The sequence below is a fragment of the Dromaius novaehollandiae genome, chromosome 21, assembly GCF_036370855.1.
Source record: "Dromaius novaehollandiae isolate bDroNov1 chromosome 21, bDroNov1.hap1, whole genome shotgun sequence".
NCBI lineage: Eukaryota > Metazoa > Chordata > Aves > Casuariiformes > Dromaiidae > Dromaius > Dromaius novaehollandiae.
This window is the reverse complement of record NC_088118.1, coordinates 5,156,657-5,183,353: the sequence shown is the minus strand read 5'-3', so window position 1 is coordinate 5,183,353 and position 26,697 is coordinate 5,156,657. Positions and strand designations below refer to the sequence as shown.

At 40.9% G+C, this 26,697-nt stretch overlaps 1 protein-coding gene across 1 annotated transcript; it reads right to left on the bottom strand.

The window, feature by feature from the left end:
* Nucleotides 1–2,541: 2,541 nt before the first annotated feature.
* ATP12A (ATPase H+/K+ transporting non-gastric alpha2 subunit) lies at nt 2,542–23,557 on the bottom strand. Its single transcript, XM_026099227.2, has 23 exons — nt 23,327–23,557; nt 21,106–21,252; nt 19,335–19,394; nt 18,248–18,451; nt 17,540–17,653; nt 17,222–17,356; nt 16,585–16,702; nt 16,119–16,387; nt 14,866–15,064; nt 14,279–14,388; nt 13,433–13,567; nt 12,960–13,152; nt 12,343–12,518; nt 11,137–11,273; nt 10,270–10,420; nt 7,980–8,148; nt 7,077–7,231; nt 6,293–6,416; nt 5,793–5,938; nt 5,011–5,144; nt 3,958–4,059; nt 3,250–3,341; nt 2,542–3,055 (listed from the first exon to the last, which is right to left on the bottom strand). The coding sequence occupies exons 1-23, from the start codon at nt 23,333–23,335 to the stop codon at nt 3,027–3,029; spliced, it is 3,108 nt and encodes a 1,035-aa protein (XP_025955012.1). The 5' UTR covers nt 23,336–23,557; the 3' UTR covers nt 2,542–3,026.
* Between the last annotated feature and the right edge of the window lie 3,140 nt (nt 23,558–26,697).

Genomic DNA, 26,697 nt, shown 5'->3' with positions numbered 1-26,697 from the left:
AGACATACATACGGTTACTAGGTTTCCAGATGATATTATGACAGACTTCTTTTGCTCTTCTGTCAGGAGTATATGCTAATGTTAAAAATGGATATATCATATCCAGCATTTAAGTTTTCCTCTCAAATCTTTTTTTTTTTTTCCTGTGCTGTTGAATTTTTTCCAGCTTGCATTAATTTGTGTGTTTTTTCCCGATTTCCTTGTTTGATGCTTCCTCAAGCCAAGGACATCATATGTCAAGAGTTCCCTGTAATGCTGCAAGGACACTTTCTGTCAGATGAAGACCGAATGATTTGTGGTACGGAAATCCCCACTAAAATAATGAAGAAGTTGGATTATCTTCCACTGTTACAGTTCTACTGATGTAATTTGGCCTTGAAATCCTTGAAAAATTCTTCCTTGCTGCTCTGTGGTTCTATCAGTCTCTTCTGCTGTGTTGTGAGATTGTGATGAGCAGATAGTCTTCCCTCCAGCCCATATGCCTGTCTCTCACACCGCATTCATCCCATTCTGATGGAGTTACAACCATGCTTTTCTCTGTTGTCGTATGATCTATTTGACTTTTCTTTAAACTCTTTTTGCAGCTTTAGCGAAAAGCTTCTCCTAAGAGAGCTTTCCAGATTGGCCCTACAAAGTAACAACTTTGTTCTGTTGGGATCAGTTTAGATTTTTTCAATCTGAAGTGCTTCTAATCAATATTCCTCAAACTCCAGGTTGCTTAACCTGCAAAGTAAGCTTTCTAAAAGGGAAAATTTGGTCTTTGAAGACACTTCTGTTCTAGAAAAGTTGGAAAAAAATAAGGAATGCAAAAAGATTATACTGTTTCTGCCCATTTCAGAGCGAGGCCCCCTCCTCCCTGTTGTGCTTTTTAATATATTGATTCCAGTCAGGATTGTACATACCATTCTGGCGTATGTGATACAAGTTAAAAATTTAACAAGTATATACAATTCTGTGAATATGTTTTTGTTCTGTATTACTAGCACAAATGGATGTGGCCTGTGAATGTAGTCAGAGGTGCTGAGGTACTCCAAGTGACAATGTGAGGCCAGAAAGAAAATACAGCCACCCAGGCTCCCAGCTTGCAGTGTTTAGAGATAGCACTCATCCATTCTTCAGCAGTGTTCGTATGAGGTGATAACAGTAAGGATTTAGAGCCCAAGATAAATCTCTTTTTCAAGAGCTGTCTATCCAATTTGTCTCCCAAATGTAGGTCTTCGACAAGCAGAAAATTACAGACTCTTTACTCCTGGGGTGGTTTTGCAGAACAGCCACTGGATTTCTCAGTGTTTTTAGGGTTTTGTGTATTCTGTGAATGGACAACCTCTCCAGTTATCTTTTCGCAGAGTTTTGTCGGAAAAAATGTATTTTTTGTATTCCTGAAGTAAAACAATCACAGTTATGTTGCTGCTTGTTTTTGCGCAGAAACTGCCCCTCCCGTTTTGTGCAGAAACTGCCCCTCCCTCCTTTCTTTCTTCTTCCTATCTAAATGTGAACATGTAGTTTTGGCTAAGTACTCCAGATCTATAGGTGGTGGAACTAGGGCTATGTTGTTCCTCTATAGCTTTTCCTCATATGTTTCCTATATTTAAAGCACAACAGAAAACAAATGAGTGCTGACACCTGACAAAGGACAGGGTGTTGAAATTGTCAGCTTGGCACCTCACATATTGGTTCTTGGTGTGTTCTGACAGGGCTGCTTTGCCGGGTGATAAGGAGTATGCGAGGGCATGTACCTGGAATCTGGACTTGCCCTCATAATTCATAGTTTACATACTTATTCCTATCACTCTTCCTTCTTTTGTAATTCCTCTTCTTCATCTCAGCATGTGAAAAACAGTGGTACCCAGTATAATTGATACCCAGCTGGGTATTACACTGAGTATTATAGGGAGGAGTTTTGAGGAGGGAGGCTTACAAAATGCAAAGTAGCTTTTAGCATTTAAGGGTGTGGACATTTGGAAACAGGCAGGCCTTAGGCTGGAAAACATTCTCCCTTTCCCCTCCCTCCGTTCTTCTCTTGATTTCTTTCTCATTGGTAATGCCTCTTTCCTTTTGCTGCAACAGGAAGTTCTGTGTCTGTCCCTGTTTCTTTTCTAAAGCTTGTCTAGACTTGCATTGAAATGTGAAGTATCAACATACATTACTTACGAATTTTAAAGAAAACAAGGTAAAGCTGTAGTCTAAACAAGGTGTAATGTTTGTTGATTCTTGCAGAACTGGCCATATTAAAGACTTGGTTTCAAAGAGAACTTTAACTGTGCTTCTTTGGTGCACACTAAGGTCTATTTTGCCACTCAGGTTTTTGGCTTTGGAAAATGAGTATCAAATTGAGCCTCTTAAAATGCTTACATCACCTAGTTATGCCTTGGTTTCCAAGATATATTAGTCAAAACTGAACAGGTTTTTGAGGTACGCTATTCTCTGTCAGCGACGGCTGAGCATGCACTTCTTTCCTCTTTCACCCTGGCAGAGGTTATATCCTTTTTGGTTTCACTTAGATCTCCTTAGTCTTTACAAGAAAATAAGGTGAAGAACTGTTTTCTGGAAAATACTTTTATTATCAAATTAATTCTTATACAGCCTTGTTACCCTTGGTAACATAATTCAGATCTATGCATGCACTCGTTTGTAATTCAGTTGCACCAAAGCAAAAAAATCAACAAACACCTCTAGTGCAAATTAATGCCTTACATTGGGTTTTTGTGATTTTTGTTTCCTTTACGTGCATCTTCCTCTGTGGGTGCTCTCCGAGTTCATCTTTGAAGGAGGGAAAATTGTGCTTGTTACAAAAATAGATAGTGTTTCAATTTCTAGACAAGTGTAAGCTTTACAGTACAGTAGAAGGTAATTTATCAGCCTCTTAAGTCCTTATTTCGTCATGAAATTCATGACATTTCTTCAACCCTTCATGGGGCGAGCCCAAGTGATTATTGCACAGACAGGACGTTTAAGCAGCAGAGGCTGAATGAGGATGGAGAAGAAGCTCTCCACAAGGAGGAGGATGACCAGTGATAAGGACTGTTTCAGTAGTACATGTTCTTGTCCCACCAGCCTGCAGTATGAGAAAGAGAGGAAAAAAAATCAGTAACTTTATTTTTTCCCCAAAAGAGAAAGTGATCATTGTGACCAAATGGTCCATTTCTAAGCAGCCCACCTATCCGAGGCAGTTAAGGTAGGTGAATGAATTGAAGGACAGAAAAGGACTCCTTACAGTCAAATTCTCTAAATGTAGAAAATTCTACTTACTTCCTGGGTATCTCCTGATAAACAGCTTGCGGACTTCGTCATAGACCCATATCAAGATGGCAAATGGTACAGCCACAAACCAATACTGAAACCTGGGAGTGAGAAAGGAAGTTCTTATTTGGAAGCATCTAAGCACTCAGCTGTTTTTCTAAGTATGCTTTTTGATGCCACTAAAAGAGAATGTGGCCTTCTTGGGTTTTCTTTTTTAAACTTAAGCATTCGAAGAATTAGAAAGAAGATGGTGTTCATGTAGGCCTCCCAAGCTTAAGTAGTTGCTTGAATTCTTTTATTCCAAATATTAGTCAGAAGAAAACACTAACTAGTGGGATTGCAGTCTCTGAAGATGACAGAAAAACAAAATAGTTTGAAAGTGATATAAATAAAGGTTGCTTGCCTAGAATTAAGCAAAATATTATCTAATCTCTAAAGAATATTGGGGGGATCCTGGGAATATAATTAAAATGTTTATTGTACACAAGTAAGTTTCTGTATCCTTGGTAATAAATCTAGTAAAAAATGTAGTGCATTTTTTTGTGGAAGATAATGGCCTTTTTGGCTAAGAAGTTGTTCACCCCCATTCTTCACAATGAATGTTCTTAAATATTTATCTTTGGATTGAGCTTCCGTTTGCCTGTTTCTGGCAGAATGGTACATCCAGGTCTGTTTTTGCGTGAAGGGCAGGGGAAGCATGCACGCAGCAGAACTCACCGCAGGGGTGTGAAGTTCAGGGCTGTAACATGTCCAAGGCCGTAAGTAAGAATCAGAGCAATTCCTATCTGGGAAAATATACCCACCCAGATGACTTTGTTCCTACAAGAAAACCAAAGAGGAAAGGTTACATGCCTTTGTCCATGTACGAAAAGCTGATGCTGCAGCATAAGGCCAAGCCCATGCCACATTCAGAGTTATGACTGTGTGTCTGGTAGCTAGCTTGAATGATGTGCATCAGATGATGAGCGCTTGCAAACTTAGTAGCGTTGGAAGAACTGGTAGACTCTCTAGCACTCCTGCACATCACGTTTGCCTGTATCTTTCCTGCTACTGTTCCTGACCTAGCTGGATCAAAGCTAGCTTTAGGCAGACCTGCAGTATGCTTTAGTCATGTCTTCGATTTGCACTGTGAATGTGCACATTGTGACTCATGTATATGGAAGAAGAAAATATACATAGGTGTAGGCTCTGTGCCTGCAGATAAAGAAAGTAATTTGCTTTCCTATCTCTGAGGAAGAAAATGTACATAGGTGTAGGTTCTGTGCTTGCAGATAAAGAAAAACAATTTGCTCTCCTATATTCTGACTAGATACTAGCTTTTATATGTAGCCTCTGTCCATCCAGTTAGGTATTTCTGCCTCCCTGGTTTTCATGGGTTTGAAGAGTACAAAGTCTTTTGCAGAGGGCAGCCAGGGAGTTTGACCAGCTGGTGCCTCTTCTTCTGGGAGGTTACGATTCCCTTGGAGAAGACCAAACACACATTTTATTGAACAGAAGGTAGAGTTGGGTTTTAAGGTGATTCATCTTCAGAGGAAACGGTACAAAGTCTTTGTTTAATGAAACCCGCTATTATGAGATAGGAAGGAGGAGAGGAGGGGGGAAAGTGTCATAAAGCATTTTTCTGAGATTTGCTATTGCTTGAATCCAAGTTCAGTCTTGGCTCAAAGACTAAATATCGGTGGTCTAAATCACTGAGCTAACCTTCTGCTAAAGTTACTAGTAGGCTAATTTATGCTTCCATGTGTCAGGTAAGGAACCTGCAAAACTTACCTGAAAAGACCCTGCTGGAAAATGGAGTTTCTTCGTGTTTTCCTGATGATCAAATCTGCCACTTGCTGAATTGTGATGCTGACAAAAAAGGCGGTATAGCCAGTCCACTGTAGGTACGTCCTCTGGTATTTAGTCTGCAAAGCAAAGGGAAAAACCAAATAGCTGTGTTTTATCAGACACTCTTACCTTCTGCAAGTGACTGCAAACCTAGATAGTAGGATTTAAATTATTAAGATGTGAATGCAGAGGTATTGCAGATTTAGAAGTGTGAAGATCAGGCTTTGGCCAGTTCCAATCTGCTAAGTTGCTGTAGGTGACTCATGAAGCTGGAGAACTAAACTGGTGTGGGGAGGGATGCATACTGATTTATTAACTTTTTTTTTTTATTAGCTTTTGTGTATTGTGATGTGGAGTGAGAGGGGAAGGATAAAGAGTGAAAGCAGGAGGGAGAGTCTGCAAAGTACTTCAGTAGTGCTCTTCAGAAGCAAGATTGAGAGATTATGATGGGCGAAACACGAAGTCCAGAGAAGAGGGTGTATTTCCAGAAACTTTGAGTCAGGAGAAGGGAAATTCTAGAAGAATGAATGAATGGAGTGTGAATGAAGGAGCCATGTGGTGGAAGCTCTAAAGAATCTATCCTGAGGGACTGTTAGATGAAAACTAACTCTATTTATGCATTTAGATCTCTGCTTCTTTCTTTCCCTAATCTTTTATTTTGGAAGAGTGCGGAATTTTTCAGAAAGTGTTGGGTAAAAGATAGTGGTGTTTCAGTGGTTCTTTACCCATTCCTGTCCGTATGAATCCTCAAAGTCATTAATGGCGTTGCTTTCCCAGTTGACTCGCACGCCCAGCAACGTGGTAGGGAGGAAGCCTTGTTCAGCATACACTGTGAAATAAGTTACAAAGGCTCCCACTGACTGCATGATACCTGCAAAATCAAAGAGGGAGGAATGAGGAAGAAGCAAAATCTAGAAGCACTGGGGAATTTGCGGGATTTAAGTGCTGAACTATCTCCTAAGCTGTGCAACTTGACGTGGCCTTTAATACAGTTTTACAGCTCTCAGTGCTCTTAAGCTTCTTGGCCTTTGTAGACAGAAAATGTTGTACCAGTAGATAATGAGGGACAGAAGGAAGTTAGTTTATTTGCCTAGGCTACCATGGTGAACTGACCAGAGGAAAGATTTGAATTTCAGATCCCCCTCTTGCTCTCAAAACTGTATGAAGCTGCCTCTGTCTCGCTATGCTGATGCAATATAGTGTTTCAGAGAATAGGCCAACCTACCAATGTGCAGATAGGAGTATACAGCAAGCTGCTCATTCACCAGCCTGTCTTTGCTTTTGTTTCGCGGTCTCCTGTTCATAATATCACTTTCAGCTTTTTCATAGGCTAATGCAACAGAGGGAATCTGCAAAAGAAATAAACCATCAGAATCTTGCTGGCAAAATTTGTATGCTCCTCAGAGGCTCACCAGAAAAATTTTACTTTTCAGGTGTTTCTGTAAATATACTCTGGCTTTTCAGTATATACGGAGCAAATGAAAGAAGGCTTAATGTAACACTGTGTTGACACGTATAAAGGATTTGAGGGAAGGCTGAAAGTCTTTTATAGGTCTGATGATCCATATGGCAATGCAAAGGGCTAGAGGACACTGAAAACATTAAAGGGTTTTCCATATCTCCAAGACTGAGCTCTGGTCAAGTGTCTGGTGTATTCCCTATACTGACTGCAGTAATCTGTATGATCTCTTGATAACAGTTTTTCTGTATGTTCTAACTGAAAGATGCTGCCAGAAGTTTTGCTGGTCAGTGCAGATCAGAACAGTCTTTTCTTTCCACTCACCCCTTTTTTCTCTCTGCAGTTTTTTTCGTCTCCTCCTCCTCCATACCCAACAGTTTTTAGTTTACTCCTCTACCCTATCACTGGCTTGTTACTTGGTTGCACGGTGAGACAGCTAATTCTTTCAGTGAGCTGCGCATCCCTTTCCACCCAGCCTCCTTGATTTATCCTGATATTTTGGTAAAAAGAAACTAACTTAGGAGACACCAGCTATGAGACAGCAACTTACAATGTCTGTGCCCAGGTCAATGAAGAGGATGGTGATGGTGCCAATGGGCATTGGAATGCTGGCAATAATGTAGATGAGAAAAGGACAGAGCTCAGCAATATTCTTAGTCAGAGTGTAGGCAATTGTTTTCTTCAGGTTATCAAAGATCAGGCGGCCTGGAGGAAAAGGAAGCACTTCTATAAAAGCTAATTGCCAGCAGTGTTTTTGAAAAAACAGAAAGGAAATTTTTAACTGAATAAAGTTAAAGTATTTATGGTTTGTGTCTGCACTCCTCATACTGTTTTTCCTTTTTTTTTTTTTGAAGCTATTCCCCTACCTTGCCTTCCACTCTTCTGAAAATTCAAGGAAAAATAAAAAATCTCTTTCGCTGATGTTCTCAGGAAGAGAAAAAAAAAACCATTCCACGATAAGCTTTAATGTTAATGGAAACTGCAGTCTCTTTGCTGTGAGAAAAGAGTGGAGTGGGAAAGTGTCACGGATGGAGCAGGGCAAAGATGATGTGTGAACGAGTAACCGAATAAAAATGTAGATGGAAAGACTTGGATCTTTGTGAGGCTCAGAATTGTATAGGAGCAAGTAAGATGGAAAGTGCTTTTGTCTGGAGTTTGAGCAACCAGGGATAGCAGACCATTGGATGCTCTACTTAAGAAATACATATAAAAAAGGTGGGGGAGAGAAGGATGATTTTCTTACTGTCTGTGAGTTTGTCATGTGTCTGTGAATGGGAATAATTCCCAAACTTTTCTGGGTATCACAACTACATTTCAAATCCAGGAGGAGATAAAAGAAAAAGGAAGGGAGTGGGTGGGGACGGTGGGAATCACAAGGACCGTAAGTCCTGTGTGGCTGTCAGTAGCTTTCAGCTAAGAAAGCGGATAGCAACATAGCAACATTATTTTTTACCTTCTTCCACTCCTGTGACAATAGAAGCAAAGTTATCATCCAGCAGTACCATATCAGCTGCATTTTTAGCTGCATCAGAGCCAGCAATACCCATAGCAATTCCAATATCTGCTTTTTTAAGAGCAGGGGAGTCATTGACTCCATCTCCAGTCACTGCAACAACTGCTCCCTGCAACACACAAAAGGATCCAGGTGTGATTTTTCTTAGGAGATAGTGCTGTCTTCCACTAAGGAAGATCTCCTCTCGTCGTGCTCCCTGTCTTTAAACCTCCAGGACAGAGTGAATAGATTAGTACTTCCTGTATTTCTTCATTGCTTTTTAAAGTTGTTCTGTGCAGCTGGAAGGTGCTCAGTGAACCATATGGATATGATTTTCTGAATCTTCTTCCTACCCACATAAAACGTATCCAGTGTTCAGAAGGACCATGGGTAGGCTCAATGCAGCAGCAGCAGTAGCAGCCTTCTGTGCCTATAGGTGTCTGTATGTGAATTTGTTGTCTAGACTCCCTTCAGAGTTAGCAGAGAGAGATGGGAAATTCAGGGATATGGTTTATCTCTTCCTGAAATAGACATCTGAAGTAGACGCATCTAAGATCTGGTTATTTCTTTCCGTGCTGTACAGTTTTCTGGCTGTAAGGGACCTTAAAAAGGAAGACGTCTCTCCCAGTATATGTAGTCTATCCCTGTCTGAGTTGACCCAGGCACATCTGTGGGAGATTCAGTTGATGCGACATGTTCTGTCCTTCTCTTTATTCTGAAGTGCCTATAGAATGAGTCAGTTTTGGTATTAAGTGTAAATTACATAACTGTTTGGTTAGAGAGACTTCTCATCTTACCCAGCGTCTTTTGGTCACTGGCAGTCTGGGCTAGGGTTGTACTAGTAACTGAACAGATGGAAAAAACTGATTCCTCAAGTCAATTTCTGTGGTATTTTCCAGAGAAACATCTACTGCAGCTAAGGGTCCTGTTCTAGTTGATGCAAAAATTCGTAGTTTAATAGCAATTCAGAGTGTTCTGAGTGGGAGAAATCCTGGCAAACTGATTAAAACAAATACTGAATGTCCTGTCCCTTTGGGGATTTAGCATAGTGTCATTACCTATGAATAATGCCATGTACAGAAGGGCTTATAAGCTCTCAGTACTAAACATAGCATGTAGACTGACGGGCTTTAGGGGTTGGGGAGGTCATTCCTCTTTATCCTTTAAAAAGCCAAATGCACTAGGAGTGTGGATGTCTAAGCAGTACATAACACATTTACTCTGTCTGCCAAAGGCCATTCAAAAAGAAAAAAAAAGGAAAAAGAGATGAAATAGAAAGATTTTTATCTCCTCCCCCCCACCTGCCCCAAATGCATTTCAGACTTAAACCCAAAGAGCTGATAATGATGATTGGAAAGCTCAGCTCTGCTGTAATTAGAAAAATAAAATAACGGCTTGTGCTGCATCTGCTTTGTTTGCAAAGTTCAGGCAGGGCGGTCTGTAGCTTTCAGTTCACAGCATCTATTTAGAAAATGTTGTGTCAAAGGGGAAAATCCTCTGCTGACCATGTGAATCTTTCAGAGTGCAATACATCTCATTTCTTTCCCTCTGCCTCTTGCGCCGGCTGCAGTTAATGCTACTTTACACAATAATAGTGCCTGTAGATGGGACAAACCCTCTTTAAATCCTGCCTTATGTTCATGAAGTTCTGTGAGTTGTAGTTCAGTCTTCAGAAGTAATTATAAGGCTTGTCCCTGGATAAATCATGCTATGACGTTTTGTGGGCTTCATACCTTATTTCACTTCTAAATATTCCTGTGGGCAGACAGTGGGTAGGTCTAAATGGCCCACAAGAGATAAGATGAGAGGATGTGGTAACAATGTTGCTTTTATCTGGATTTAAAGAATTCCTGGGGGAAGGCTCCTTCCCAAAGAACATGCAAGTCTTTACCCAGGAAGCTTTGCATGCATCACAGCAGCAGCAGCTTCGCAGAATTACATGCCTTCAGTACAGCTCCAAGCCATTCAAACTTGGGAAAAACTCATTTTGTCAGCAGGAGTTCAGAGTCTGTAACAGGAATTGTAGCAGCTTGGACTCTATCCAGAGGAGACAGGAGTGCCATTAGTTGTTTTGTGGCAATCTGACAGATAATGTCCTTGCACAGTGAAAAGAATATCAGCAAGGCTCAGAGTGCATCACAGATTGGCTTCCATCCTCTCACCTGGGGGGGGTGATACCTAAGGAAAAGCTACTGCTTAGTGAATGCCCTGTATCCGTATCTCTGTATAACCTTTTACACCTCTTACTTACCTGTCTTTGGCAGCCTTCCACTATAATCAGTTTCTGTTGGGGCGATGTCCGAGCGAAGACTATCTCTGAATGGTTACACAGGACCTCATCCAGTTGCTGCAAGCTCATATCCTTCAGCTCCATCCCATTAACTACTGCTGCTGTAGCTTGCCTGTAATAGCCATGGGAAAGCTGGGTAAATTTTCAGATCAAAAGGCTTAGATAAAAAGAGTGCACTCATGAAACATAAGCAGCTCAACACTGAGGAAGGCAGCAAATGGAGTTAATTTCAGAAGCCTTAGTTGTTAATCAGCAGGTGTTGAATGAGGGCCACTGTAGAAATCCAGACTGTATTACAGTTACCTAGATACAGAAGGAAGTAATTGAAGCTTCCTCCTGAGTAGACAGAAACAGCAGAAAATGTGTTGTAAAGAGGAGTCGGGGGTGGCGTGGCTTGGAGCAGTGGGGAGGGGAGACATCTTTTCTGTAAGAAGCTTTTGTGCTTGTCTAAGTATGTTAATATTTTTACGTTTAAAAGGTGAAAGAGGAGCTTGAACTGTTGGTTGTTAGGTCATCGTCCAGCATTGCATGTGATTCTAGGTTTTGCTTTCCGTAAGTGCATGTTTCCTCAGGCTGGCAGTGACAGCAAAGTCCAGCGTGTTCTGCAAAATAGTATTTGCTAGGAATTTTCAAGGGCCAGTGGAGACTGAGACGCGCTGACCGACACGCGTAGTTATTTAGGTAGAGATGACATGTTGCATGGACACAATGGCTGGGAATGTACCAAGTAGCTGTAGTGTAAAATAGGCTAAAGGTATTGTGGAGGGAGAGGGCATAGCTGTCAGAAAACGAAGCCGTACGTATCCCCTATGTGCTGTCTGCTCTTACCGTCTATCGACTCGCTCAACTGGAACGTTGAGGCGCTTAGCCATATCTTCCACAGTCTCGCTGGTGGCTGAAATGATGCCTACGCTCTTGGCAATGGCCTTAGCAGTGATGGGATGATCGCCAGTGACCATAATAACCTGAGGAAGGGACAAGCACTTAGGGTGAGTGAGAAATGTATATGCAATGGCTGTAGAGAGATAAGACGAAATATCTATTGTTGTAGACCAGGAAGCACTTTAGAATCTGCACTTGGAAAACTGTATTGTGTACATAGCAAAGACAAATTATGAGTATTAATTAATTAGCTCTGTATTGACACTAGTTCTGTACTTCTTGTTGTTGGCCTTATTTTATCAGGGCTGTAAGGGAACCATTTATTGCGGGTAGCAAGGACAGAATAATGCAGAATAAAGAAGCTTTTATATATGAATTTACATTACGTATACTTAAAGGTGAGAGTTTGTTAGGGTATCACGTCATAAATTGCATCCTTGTGACTCAGGTGTCCCGACAGGTAAAACAATGATTTTTCTTAATATTTCTTGAAGAAGGGTTGCTAGTTGCCATGTCTGTTTTCAGACTACAAAAAATTTAGTCAGTGTTGGGACTTGGGATTCATCTCATTTGGGATCAGTAATTTTAATAGTGATTTTCCTTTAGCTAGATTACCTCTGTGCCTGGAGGTGAAAATTCGCTTGTGGGTCTCTTGGGAATGAAACTAGAATTGCTGCATCAGATCAGCCAGCTTGAACAGTTTTTAGATTTTAGTGATTCCCATGCATGAAAGTTCGTAACAAGTGTAGCCCTTAGGATCTATGTCCTTACACTTTGTCAAGAATTGTTTCTGTTACTTTACACTGTTTACAAGTCATCAAGTCTAGCTGGCCGTGGTTTCTGTATTTTAGAAATGGATCCAGTGAGACAGTATCTGAGCTTTTCCAAATTTGGATATCTAGTCTCAGTTCCACATATCTTTACTGTGGTCTAATTCCCACATAAACTGAGCTAAACCTTTATGCCTCTCCAGGCCTTCAAGTAGATTCTTCAAGTTATAATTGCAGAACAGTGTTAATGGCTTGAGCATTTACATCTTTTCATAGATACCTCTAGAAAGATATTTAATGACAATGCAGTGGAAGATCTTACAGTTGTATTATTGTGATTCTTTTTGTAGACTCACTGTGGAGTTCATTGTAAAAACCCTACCTTGATCCCAGCACTGCGGCATTTCGAGACAGCGTCTGGCACTGTGGAACGTGGTGGATCAATCATAGATAAGAGCCCAACAAAGCACAGGTTGGAAGTGGGAAAGTTCATGGAATCTGTGTCAAATGGGTAAGTGTCTGGAAACTCATTTTCAGGCAGGTACAAATGACAGAAACCTGGATGATGAAATGAACAGGAGATGGTGGTGAAAAAGAGGAGAGCTTGCTAAGGCTTTGTTTTTTGGTCCCCCCCCCCCCCCCCCAATAAAACTCTAGTGCGTTTAATGCATAGCTTTTCACGATGGATTTTTTCGTCTGCTGCTGTAGCCTTCACATCAAAGTTTGTATAGGCTTGGCATTTAATGCAACAACATGGATTAGATACTTACAGGTTTTTCTTAGCTATGCAGTGTGGCAGGACAAAAATCAATATATACGGATAAGAGGGTCCCTGCCACAGAGAACTTAAAGCACATCAGTGAGGTTTTAACACTCTGCTTAGGAGGCTGTTTGCTTTTCTTTTTTTCCCTCACTGCAAGAGGAACTAAGTCCAGAAGCACTGGATTGTGTCAGGATTTAAAACCCCATTTTGCACTGCAATCCCTCTAGTTTACTCACCCAGCACTCTCTCTCCCATGCCCCCCAGCTCCATGTATGCTGTTTGGAAAGCTTCTGCCTTTTCACTGTCCAGTGGTTCTTCCTTGCCGTTGATCATGATGGTGCTACATCTCTCTAGAATCCTCTCTGGGGCACCTTTCATCACCAGCAGAAAGCGTTTGTCATTGCGATCATCAGTCTCGTGAATGGAAAGCTGCAGACCACAAACATGAAATAATTTGAAAGACAATATGTGATACTCATCTGTTTCTGATTTTGGTCACTTTGAATGGAAATAATGTTTCTTATCCTTTTCTGTGAGAATATTATTCTTTCCGTGAAATGGCATGAACTGCATTCGTTATAGCTTAAATTTCCCATGCCACTGCATTTCCGCATTAAGACTTGCATGTCACAAATGGTAGAGTTAGACATGGTAATGGAAACAGAGAGGTTGGAAATAGTCTGGCCTAATTTCCAAAAACAGAACACACCTGAAATTTGTTGGTAGAGTTGAAAGGAATTTCAGCCACTTTCTTGTTTCGTGCTCTAATATCCATGACGTCACCCAAAACTACTTCTGCGAATTTCAGCAGAGCTGTTTCAGAGGCATCGCCTACCACAACTCTCTATATGCACAAAAGAAGAAACAGTTTGTAGTATATATACTTCTGCACTTCTACCAAGAGAGCTTGTATACTTCTGTAGCATTCTTTGGATGATTAAGCATCAGTGAATCTACATGAAGCAACACTTGTTCTGAAAAATCATTACACTAACCATGTGGGGCATCTGTTTTACAGTTGCTGTTAAAACAAAGCAAGGACATGAAATGAGTGTATGATTCTGGGAAAGTGCAAGATGTGTGATTGCTTTCAGGTGTCAGTGGAAGCTTTATAACGCAGTTCTAGAGTGAGAGGAGTATGCATGTACAGCTGAGCTAACAAATGCACAAAATCCAATGACTTTGAGGAAGGCATTGATGGAATAAACAGTAGAGATCAGGGATTTGTATTGCCCATAGTCTAATCACCAGACTGTGCCACTTCCAGCAGTCATGTGTAAAGACATTAAGCAAGGCATGCTTACTTTTTCTATCTCTTGCTGTATTAAATTCATAGTGTAGTAGGAAAATTCTTGATACCCGAATTGTCTTTTTCCTTGTAGTGACAGTTGCTCTTGGTTTTATGTCCCCCCCCCCAACTTTTTGTGAGTATGTAGTAAATACTAACTTCAAACATGGGTGTGTTAGAACTGAAGAGACTAGTAAAGCCACACACCACAACCCATATGTATTCTTTCAGAGGAAGAGAAATAAATTGATATGAAGTAAGCGGTACCTTCATTACTGGGAGATTCTCCTGTCCTGGTCTGAATTCTGCCCGGTTGCAGAGAGTTACAATTTTTGATAATGCTGTCCATGTCTGAGAACTTTGATCAAAAGGCTGGGCTGTGAGGAAGTAAAATAAGTATTGCATCCTTTAACGTATTACATGATAGCGGTAGAAGCTGAAGTTTGAAACAAAAGGATTGAATTATTTGCAAAAGAATATTGCTCTTTTGATAGGTTCTGTTGTAGAAAAATAATTTGACACAAACCTTTACATCCCTCAACTAACAGTTCTGGCAAAGTTACTCCATTTGTTTTCCTACTAGACTTGCTGTTGACAAATGGATCTGGATTAAAACCTCCTCCAGACTTATTTTCTGTGAGCGGAATTCAAATTTTAGTTCTTTCTTCACATCTCTACGTGGCTAAGGAGGAACTGTGCTATTGCAGACTGCATTTTTATATGGCAGGGAGACATATCTACTTTGGCTATCAGAAGACATCCCCATTGACATCAGTTTGACAGCCAGTGGGTGTGAAACACCACGTTCAATCCATTTATTTTCCCATCCCCAGATCCCCTGTTTGCATATTTACTTGTCTGATCTTCACTGGTATCAGCTGAGTAGATCTGATCATCAAACCAAAGGTGAGCAACAGTCATCCTGTTTTGTGTGAGGGTGCCTGTCTTGTCAGAGCAGATGATAGAGGTAGAACCTAGTGTTTCTACAGCTTCCAAATTCTTCACCAAACAGTTCTTCTTTGCCATCCGCTTGGCTGTCAGAGACAAACTCACCTGGCAGATGTAAAGAAGTTCAGCTCACTGTTAGTAAGGCATAGTTACACAACAATAAAGCGAGGTTACAAACTTGCTGTTTTTTTCAGAGAGAACTTTTTTTTTTAAAGACTTCTACCTTTTGGTTGACAGCAGTACATTGTTTTTATTTGTAATGGCATTATTAAGATCAGAGGTTTGGCTGTAACTAGCAAAAGAACACACGTGGAAAGGAACCTGCTTGCATGCTGATGGAAATAGAGTGTAGTATCTAGTTAAGAGGCCATTCTAGATGAAAGAACCTACTTGTGAGGAGCTCCTAATTGCTAGCTTAATGAGTCCTGAACTAATTCTCTTCATTATTGCAGAACTTCTGGTTGGTCACTTTTGGTGTACTTTAGGGCTAATACTGCTTGGCGGTTCTCCTGCTGCTTGTAAGCCGAGGATATTTCTGGTGCTTTGTATGTGTTAAGGACTGGAATTTCCATATGTCCTTTAGGGTACAATAGCCTCATTTCCAAACAGGAACGGGCTGTGGGGAAATGGTTCATGCCGTGCTACCAGGTAGCAATTGAGGCAGAATGGTGCTTAGATAACATTCTGTAGGACTGCATTAGGATTTTTGTGCTGAAGTTTTTAGGATTGATGGCTCAGTTATGTCAGTTCCCTATTCCAATCTAGGAAGGTACCAACTCTGAAAAAAATCTCGTTTTGTGATAATGATTTTAGGGAATGGATAGAAAGCCATGTGTGGACACCAAAGCAGATGCTGTCAGTTTGTTACAAAACTGCTAAAGAAAGGGTCAGCAGAAACAGGCAGGGAGGGCGAAGTAAGTTTGAGTTCAGATTTTTTTTCACAGCTTGTGTAGAATTTCAGAATTCATTGAAATTTGAAGAAATGTTTATGTCTTTTCGATTTCATGGAAAAAATAGCCCTGTTTTAAACTTGACTCAGCCAAGTCACTTAATAGATTGAGTGTCTGTCCTATTTTTCATCAAATAGTGTTACACTGTAAAGAATTTAGGAGAGATGAGGAACTACAGTGACAGCCAGTGGATTCCAACACAGACTTACCGTTACTGTGGCTAGCAGTCCCTCTGGCACATTGGCCACAATGATGCCAATGAGAAAGATGATGGAGTCCAAAATCTTGTATCGCATAGAAACAGAAATAATGAAGAAGAGAACACCAATGGAAATGGCCACTCCTGCTACCAGGTAGACAAAATGTTCTATCTCAATAGCAATGGGTGTTTTCCCGTTCCCGACTCCCGATGCGAGAGAGGCAATGCGCCCAATGATAGTACGATCCCCAGTGTTGATTACAATGCCAGTAGCAGTGCCTGCAAAGAAATAACAGGCTGTCAACTCCAAGAGAGATAGATCCTGTCTTCTAGACACGGTACTGCTTTGACAGAGACCTTTCTCAGCCTTTATGTGGCTGAAACATCACCACAGAATTACGTTGAAGATCAGTTAGCAGTATTATGTAGCATCCTTTGCATGTGCCATTTCTGGATGCCCTGCTCTCTGTACGCACCTTCCACGCAGGTGGTTGAGTAGAACGCGATATTCCTAGTCTCCAAGGGGTTCTCGTGGGTGAAGTCACAGGAACGGGACTGTGGTTCTGATTCCCCTGTGAGTGAAGAATTGTCCACCTTTAACAAATCAAAGACATGCCCATATTAAAGTTAGTAATATGTGATTATGTATAGTCCAGAAGATAAGACAGCAACATATTCGATAATAGATCACAGGACTATCAGCTCTCAGTGCCTGTGTTACTGAGAGAATCTGTTTCTGTGGGACTTGAGTTCAGTCAATGTCACATGTCTGTCAATGGGATTTTGGGTAGCAGCCTGAAAGAAAACATGGTATGAAGACCTACTTCCAGGTCTGTGGAGACACTTAGTATTGTATTGGTATTTCTGCCTCTGCCCTGTCAAAGAGTGTTGCCAGAATATGGTATGGTCACAATGGCTTATTTTGATGTTCAGGAAGGTGGGGGATGTTATTAAGTAGTGCATGAGCTGGGCATCACAGTAGAGCTTCTGCATAGACATTGTGTCTAATTAAGGATCTGATAATTCCTGTTGGGTGCCCAGAAATTCTTACTATGTAATAAAGCCTCTTTAACCATGTTTTTCCCTCTCCCCACGCCTTACAAATCATTGTACCTTGCACCCCTGAGTAAAGATCAGACGAATGTCCGCTGGGATCCTATCTCCACCCTTTATTTCCACAATGTCTCCAACAACCAGCTGGTCTGCTGGCAGCTCCTTCTTTTCTGCATCTCTGATGACAAGAGCTTGCTGTAAGACGAAAGTATGACAAAAGTAAGCATTGCCCCATCCTCTAAGTGTCCTACCGAGAGCTAAATTCAGCTTTGTGCACAGAATTCAGGCTGCTTATCGCTCAAGTCCCGTTCTTGTCATTTGAAGGTGCAGTATGGGAATAAACATTTATCTCAAATAGGATTTCTTGGTTACTCTTACCTGTGGAATCATTTTACTGAAGCTGGCCATGATGTTTGTGCTTTTAGCTTCTTGATAGTAAGCAAAGATACCAGTGAGTATAACAACCAGTGCGAGGACTACGCCAAGGTAGAGCTGATCAATAAAAGAAGGAATCCAGTTAATTTAAATTATGTGTTCAGCACCTCCTCCACTGGAATAAATCATAGTTCTTCTGTATTGTCTCAGGAGACTCCTGAAATGAGATACTGGGCCAGTCTAAGAGTTGTTAATTAAAAAAAAAGAGGTTTCCAGTTTTGCCACGTTAGTGATTGAGTAAGGCTCTTTCAGTATAAAAAGGGTTTTAATAGCAAGATTCCTGTCTCTCTGAAAGCCTTCTCCAAACTAAAACCTGATATTGAACCCAAACAAATTGTATTCCCAGCAGAATGTACCTCAAAAGGGAATCGGAGTCAGACTCCAGAGTCCTTTATGGACTTCAGTATTCCTCTTATGAATACTTAAGAATTATGATTATGGGTAGTGGTTATAAAACCTTGGACTGGCACTCTTAGACAGAAGTGGTATGTCAGGTATTTGGGCATTTATCAGAAATATTCAGTAGCAGAGGGAGAGTCCTGAAAGAATAAAATGCCTCATTGTAGTTACTGAATAACTATGAAGTAGTATTTAGACTACTTATATTGTCAAAGAGTCAAATACTCACTTTGTAGTTATTCAAATACTTACATTGTCAAAGGGTGATTCAGCTCCCTGGGCAAACTGAATGCCAAATGAAATCCAGGAGAAGGCAGCTCCTATCCATAAGAGGATGGAAAACCCTCCCACCATCTGCTTGAGGAACTTAACAATTTCAGGAGTGGCTTTGGGAGGAGTCAGTGAGTTGGGGCCATCCCGAGCCAAAATCTCTGCTGCTCTTGCGCTGGAGAGACCCTGCAAAAGTAAATGACACCGTTAAAATGAAGTCACAGAGAACAGATTTTTGTGTCTCAACTCGGAACAAAATTCACATGTTGCTTATTCCTTAAATGTCGTTCGTGTCGTGGATCAGCTGCAGTAACCTGCTTCTTTGATTTCCAAACTCTCTGATTTCGAGGTGGCTACTATTAATGTCTGCTATGAAGAAATACCAGTTTCTTTATTGGAGCATTGAATGTGGGGCGGTGTTCACTGGGGGTTTTCATTCTCTTGACAGTTATCTGTCAAATACACATACACTAAAAACAAACATCTTCATCAGTTTTTCTGCTGCTGGTTGGTGGTTCACCGGGGAGTCTGTGGTTCAGGAGTTCCTTGGCCTTCTTTTCTGTGCTCTGGCCATGTTGCATGCATTGATATTCAAAGGCAGTACTGTTAGGTGTCAGAGGAACTCAGTGTACAGTTTCTCAGATCTAGTATTTCCTTCAGGATTAAACCATTTCCCGTGTTCTTGCTTGCTACAGATTGTTACAGACAGTGCTAGTGAGAAATGAATTGTGGTGACATCTGAATATCAGATAAAAACTTTCTCAGTCTTTAGGAAAGCTGAGGTCCTGCCTAAAACATTGAGTTCAGGTTTTGTACAGGGATTTTGATTTTAAAACAATAGATCGGACTCCTTCAGACTTGAGAGAAGTTCCAGGCTAAATCCAGGTCAGTGCTGCTGGTGAACTTGCTGTCTGTTTTTAGGCTTTATTGGCTTTTCATGTATCGTATTCATGTATATGATCTGTTGGTTCGAATGCTTTCCCACTGCCTCTACGAAGCTTTGGATCAGCCAGAGGTAAACTAAGGCAGCTGATTCGAACGGTTTCTCAGTGATGCCTAATGGACTTACTTTGCTGATGCTTGTACCGTACTTTTCCTCCAGTTCTTCAGTGCTGAGTTTGTGGTCATCCTGGATTCCAAAAAAAAAAGAGAAAATGATAGTTAGCGAGCAGAATGTCGGGCTGTTGAAACATGTATTTCAGGGTCTGGAGAATATTCAAACTGCCTTAACATGTGGGCTCAGTTGCTACTGTGACATCCCACTTGCATGAATAGACAGTACGCATTTATTCACAAAAAGCATGGACCTACTCTGTTCTACTCTCAACTTTGCCATTTGCTTTAAAAAAAAAATGTGCAAGTCATTTTCACTTGACTTGAGCAGAAATAAGATGGGTTTCACAATAAATGTGAACAAAAAATGTCTCGTGTGGAGTTAAGAGGCGTAACTGATACATGCAAAAAGTTTTGGTAGATAGATTTAAGGAGGTAGCAGAGTACACTTCACTGGAGGGTGGTAGCTACATTTCTCTTTCGGTTTTGGGAGTACTTTCGTAAGTATCTCCCTCCTCCAGCAGATCTGTCACAAGAAGAGAATGATGCTTTCACGTTGATACTGCTTATTGCAAATAACTCTCCTCCTTTTAGATAGATAGTTCCTCTTTACATTCTCATGTGCTACAAGACCCAAAAATCCAGTACCATAGGCAGTATATTGATAGAAGAAAGGCAGTGGTGTCAGAGTATGTGTGACAAGTCTTTGCACCTGACTGAGAAGGTAGGCTATGCGGAATTATTTGCCGTAGTCTTGCAGAAAGAAGCAACAGGTTCTAACCACACAGTTCTAAAGGGTGCAGGAGAGGGAAATCTGGAAGTTTTTCTCCTTTCCCTGCAGTGACACCTGTGGTGTCATCGACCCATTTATATCTCATGCTGAACAGGGATTTAGAAGCCAAGACATTGTGAGTTCTCGGAATGGTTCATTGGTACCTGGCTGCGTCAGTTAACTTGTCTGTGCTTTGGCTTCCCATTAGGTACCTGAGGGTAATATTACATCCCCTGGTGGCAAAGATGAGATGCACTGAGAATTCATTAGCTGTTATGCGGATAGATCTTGGAAAGATGATGGGTGAGCTGACGTCACATTTTGGGGTTTCCTTGCCTTTGAAATACTGTCTAGCCCACACGTAGCCTATCCTGTCAGTTGCTTTCAAAGCAATTCAGAAAAGAGGTCAGTATAATTATCTTCATTTTCCAGATTGGGAAACTGAAACGTATAGACAGGAAGCAACTTTTCCAAGATCGGCCAGTAGGTCAGTGGGAAAACAGCAATAAAATACAGATTTCTTGAGCTCCTGCTTAGAACTCTGTTTTTCAAGTACAGTACGGTTTGTTTGGGGCGGGAGGATGGAATCTGCTCTTAAAGCTGATGCATGTTTTTAGACCGACTGGAAATCTCTGAAACAAAACATTTTGCATCTGCCTTTCCCTCTGTTTCCTCACTGACTCTGAGATTGCAAGTTCTGAGAAAACACTGGTTATAGTTAATCCACCTGGGAAAATGCTGGCCTGTTTTGGGAGTAGAGAGGTACTGTTCTGTGCTGTTGGTGGCTTAATTAAGCCAGAATCATTCTTTTGTTGTAGGCATTAACTCTGCACAACTTCTTTTCTAAGAATGGCACACCTCAAGAGTGCGAGGAAGCTAATCCTTCCTCATTAACCCTTCCAACGCAACAGATCTTCTGTCAAGATCTGCAACAGATCACCGCTTCCCCAGGGTTCGTTCAGACAGTGGTTCAATGCAGTCCTGCCCGGTGAAATGTGAGCTTAGCATCACTCACCAGGTCCAGTTCTTTCTTAAGGTCTTCTGTCTTCTTTTTTTTCTTGTTGCCTTTCAGGTCTTTGTACATACCCTCTTCATCTACCTTCTCTGTTTTTTCCAGATCTTCTGTCCCATTGATCTCAACTGAGTAAACATCAGACTTTTTCTGTAAAAGAAAATAAGGTTTTGGCATTGTGATCACATGCTTTGACTTGAAGGAAGTAATGAAAAATATGGCAGACAGATCAAACTCTGACAAATTCGCTTTTCTGGACAATCTGTGTGTTGTTACTGCCTCTTTTCGTAGCAACTGAGAGTGCTTGACCTGTCCTACGCTGAGGTCCTTCCAGCATGTATTACAGCACTCTTGGTCAGGTCTTCAGCAGATGTAAATCTTTACAAAGATGTAAAGCTGTGGAAATGTGCAAAACTTTTAGTAGTTTATAGCTTGACACAAAGTGTAGGAATACAGGAGCCCAGGATTTCAGCACTGCCAGCTTGAACCGTTAAGCCATATATCAGCTCCAGGGAAGAGACTGGTGTAAAACTAGAAGATTGAAAAAAAAGAAAAAGAAAAAGAGAATTTTAGTGAGTTATTTTCTTTGCCTGTGCCTGGAGCTTTCTAAGTACATGACTTCAAAACTAACTTTTTTCTTTTCAGTTAAAATTAACATTTACACATTTGTATAATACAGTGAACAATCTTTCTTTAAAGAGCAAGAAAAACAAATGTTATTGCAACTTTAACAGTTTAGTCATGAAATTAGTGTCACTTGATCCCATAGTGAGAAATGGAGGTAAACACTATACTGGTAGCCAGAGAGAAAGAAGTCTGTTTCTTTTCACAGAGAGCTCAGGATTGACAGGGTGGTGGAGAACCCTTCCCTCAATTTTGCCAATCCACTACCAGGTACATAAAACTTGTTAAATAACTTGGGGAGGCTGCCAAACCTCTTAGAATGTTTTGCTTTTATTGATAACCTGTGGGTTTTTTTCCTGCCTCCTAACTCTAAGTTAATAACATAGACTGAAGGGCAAACTTGCCGTGTTGTTAAATCACCGGCTTCTATAATCATAATGTTCCACATCCTAATTATCTTGTAAGCCACATGCCATTCCATGGAAGAGCTATTTGGTTGACCCTGTTTCTCGCTGGGTTCCTTAGAGATTAACTGTCAGAGCTTCATCAGTCATGCTTACTGGATCTTATCTGATGGTGCACTTTACCAGTGGGATATATGCACATGTATGCTGTTGCTATTTGTCTGAAGAGTACATGTACATTTTGCAGGACTCTTGTCAATGTTTGTACTCCTGCAGAGGTAATATTTCAGATGAGTTGAAAGTGGACATCTTAATTACATGCAGGCTAAACCAGAGAACTCAAATGACTGCAACATCTTACAACTTACGATTTTTCTGAACTCAGAACTGGCATCTTATCCTCGGATACTCCTTAATTAGAGGAATGTTGAAGTCTTGACCTTATCTATTGCGGAAGGGAAAAGCTAAGAACTTGGAGTGGGTAGTTTGAGGAGCTACATGTCTGAAATCCTTCTCCTAAAGCACTTCAATTTGTTCAGTTATACATATCGCAGATGAAGGACATCTCTGTTACAAGAAGTTCTCATTCTTCTGCCTTGCCAAGGATGCACACACTGGTTTATCTGTTGGAATTTTTTCTTCACCCACCTCCTCCTCCTCCTCCTTCCTTAACCATCCCACCCAAAAATCTGTTCAGCTTTTCAAATCTCCATAAAGTAGAGAGACCAGGAGAAAAAAAAAACAACTGTTGTGAGAACTTAGCAGATGGAGGAGAGTAATAAAATTCAAGATGTTAATAAAATCTATTGATCACTCCTATGCATGATCTACTTTCAGCCTTCAGAGAGGGGCTTCTGGGATTCCTCTCCTAGGCACGTTTTCAGACACTGTCAGGTTTTGGCATTTGCAAAAGAAATAGTGTTCATGGAACTGTTGAAGAAGAAACAAGTCATTCCCAGAATTGTTTTCTATCCCGTCTGCTCTATTTGCTTTTTAGGATTAGAAGCATGCACTTGTATAGAGCGAAAAAATCAGTTGTTGCACTGGATGCACAACAGTGTCTAGCATTAGTTCCATTTTTCACTTAGCTCACATGCATAATATACCTATGTATATCAAAACTTAAAAATTAATACTAGTTTTTAAGAAGAAACCACATGTTCAGGAACAGCGATTTTGGTCAACAGTGTACTCACCTTTACCATCTCGGTGAGCTTCTTTCTTTCCTGATGGGAGTGAAGCAGACAAACCGAAGTGTCTGGATGAAAACTAAAAACCCAATCAGAGATGAAGTAGCTCCGAGCGGTTTGGACTACTGGAGTGCAAAAGCTTGCAGAGGTTGTGGTTCCCTCTCAGCTGGCAAGCATTCGTTAGCTGGAATCCTGCTCGCACTTTGACATCCTTCAGGCAGCACAGGTTCGTTGTCCGGAACCTGTGGAGAAAGAGCAGTGTTTGCTAGTGCTTTATAAATCAGCATCTTGCACTGCCACTCCACCCCTCCCCTTGTAGGTCCAGCCCATCTGCTGTTTCACCTGTAGTAGGTGGAAAAATACCACAGTAATGGGCATGTGGGTTTCAGGTCAGATAGCTTCTAATTACTCCTTTGTAGTGTTTGCTCATGACTGAGGAACAGGTGTATTATTCATCTCGCTAGAAGCCAGGAGTTTCCTTTAGAGACTTTGCAGCAGCAGACTGCCCTTATGATTTCCAGCTATCATGGCAATATATGGTGGGGTAAAGGAAGTCTTATGTATGTTTTACCTTGCATGCCCCTTTACATGGCAAGCTGTTTGCCTACCTAGGGTCCCTAAAAGTCGGATCCCTGTGTTACTTAGATACTAACACGGACTTGATATGTTTGTGTGTCTCAACATGTTGAGTGACTTCTAACAATTGAATGGAGCAGCGCTCCTTCCAACGTCTTAGCTTGGACTTCACTCTTTATTCTTGCATTGCATTTGTTTCGTTTTTAACTGTCATACTTAACTGAACGATCACTTCCGAATGTGTTTTCAGCAAGAGCAGTTACCTGAACAGCTTATTTAAATTGTTTATCTTGCGCAAATTGCAAGCTTCCATACTGAAATGATAACGAGATTTATGACTCTTTTAATACCTGGCATGTCTCATCAGTCAGAAGCCAGGTTAACTTTTTCTTCTCCCTGAAGTTTGGCTGAAGAAATGCTAGGTCAAATATGGTGAAAGTTTCTTTATGGTTTCATATTACTTTGGGGGAGACTGTCTTTCATCTGACAGGACTGGTCTCACTGCACAACGTAGCCTTTTGGCAATTGGTCTTTTACATTATACAGTTCAGGCCCTTCAAATTGCATAATGTGAGAAGCTGTGAGAAACCCCAGTCACTATCTGGTGATTCAAACTGCGGTAAGAGATATAACGTGTTAACAGCGATAACCAGCGTTGACCATTTCAAGCCACATGTATAAGTTGTTAGCCTCGGGAAGCCAACCAAGAAGTATCATTTACTATTTCAACAGGAGCAAGAACAACTTAATATTCAAATTAGAGGCAGGTTTCCAGCAACTCGAGTATCGTACCTCCTTAAACAATGATTATATTAAAAAATGTAACTGCTTCTACTTCTCAGTTGATGTTTACTGGTCTTTTTCCATGACATTCTTCAATGCTAGAACGGTTATGCAAGATACAAATAGAAAAGTGTAGCTGGAAAGGTTTCGCATTCAGTTTCTGCTGTAACGAGTACTGGATTGTGTCCTAGAGCTTGAAAGTAAACCTTTCCTTATGTAAATAAGCATTGCAGATTTCACAGTGCACGCCATATGCAAAAGTAGTGGTGCGTTCACTGTATCCAGTGAAAGTATATGTGTCATGTTAGTCTATAGTGAGATTGGTCTATCTGTTGCCAAAAAAGGTACTAGAACTGAGAAGATCAAGAAATACAATGAGCGTATTTGACATCAAACTAGACTGCTGAGGCTGGAAGTGCAGGGATACATAAAAGGAAGTATGGATTTGGAAACAGTGAAATGCCTACCAGGAAGGCAGTTGTTTTACCCATAAGAACTGCTAATAGAGCACGCTGGAAAGTGTGGAAAGGGACTAACATACTTTATCTTTTCCCTTTAGAGTTTTCCCAGACAGGAACTGGGATTTATAGTCCAGCACCCAGGAATAATTGGTAGATGGAAAACAGGAATATATATCATTATATCCTACTGTTCACAGATTTGTAAAAACAACTACCCTCAACTTCTTAGGAAGAGTGCCTGATTTAGAATGTTATCTCGGTCATTTTGGCAAGTTATGCATTTGTCTTCTGTAAATCATGACTGCTTTTGTTTGCAGACAAATGTGAGAAATGCAAATTGGAAAAGTGTTTGGCAGGAAAGCACCCTGTAGATCCTAGTGTACATGCAGTATTTGCACTGATGCATCTGTTTTCTTAAGGGTATGTTTTGTAGCAAATTAATTAAACTGGGAAAGCTCCCTAGATTGTATGGCAGCTTTACAGTATTTTATATTCACTTGATTTATTTGCTGTATTTACAAATCATTGAGCTGTTTTTGGCTGCTGACAAATGATCTGTGTTGAGCTGCCAAATTCAAAGTGCACGATTGATAGTTCAAAAGTTCTGTGTCATAGAGTTCATTAGTTTGTCCACTGAACGGATCGTTGGTTTTCCTGTGAATTATGAAGTAATGATGGCAAGCACTGTAAAAAGAAGGGATCCATTGTTCCCTATGAACCAACATACCATGGTTGGACAGCATAATATCCTGCTATTAGGAGGAGTGGTCTTTGTTAATAGTAGTCACTTGTCACTGATCTACTTGTCTGTCCTCTTGGTTTTTTGTCTTTTGGCCCTACTGAAAAGGTAACCAGAAGTGGGGCCCACATGAGAAGTCAGGCTGCAGTTCTGGACAAGTGCATACACTGTTGAATGCTGCCAGTAAAGCACTTGTCCCGTGGCTTGGCAAGATGTGGAGTCGTGGCATGCATAGGCAGGAATACAGTTGTGTCTGTGCCAGAGTGTTGTCATCCTTGCGTGTGTTTCCAGTGCGTCTCAACATTTGTAGCTGAGCCCTATTCAGAAGGTGAAATGAATAAGTATTGTTACGGATTCTAAGTTTCTGCCTAGGAAAATAGTATCCCTTCCCAATTACTATGCCTGGCTCATATCTTCACCAGAATCAAAACGTGTTTTGGTTCTATTCTGACTTTGATGCATGTCTGCATGCAAGTTCTACAAAAAGCAACCCGGAGGATGTTTTGCTGCTATTTAGTGCACTGAGACCGTGTGCCTTAACACACACAATGTGAAGATGGCAGATTTGTTGTTACTGAGATCAGTGCTCAGATTGTCAAATTACGAATGCAGCTCAGTTGCTCAAGTTGTGATGGGAAGGTGGAAATGTTTGTAAAAGTTTTTGGAGCAAAGAAGTAAAATCTAATGAATTTGATCTTTGCCTGCATTTCTCTGCCTGAAGGTGTTTAACTTCGGAAAGATTGCTGTGTTATTTTATGTGCCTCCTGTTTAGTGTTAGGAAAAATGGCATTATGAGGCTTCGGAAGTGACCGAAGCCG

What these genes read in the sequence shown, in the direction of transcription:
- ATP12A (XM_026099227.2), bottom strand. An exon ending in ACGGTACAAGCATCAGCAAA is followed by an intron (nt 18,452 to 19,334) that starts GTAAGTCCATTA and finishes TTACTTTTGCAG; the next exon opens with GGTCTCTCCAGCGCAAGAGC. An exon ending in CTGAACTTCACACCCCTGCG is followed by an intron (nt 3,342 to 3,957) that starts GTGAGTTCTGCT and finishes TCTCACTCCCAG; the next exon opens with GTTTCAGTATTGGTTTGTGG.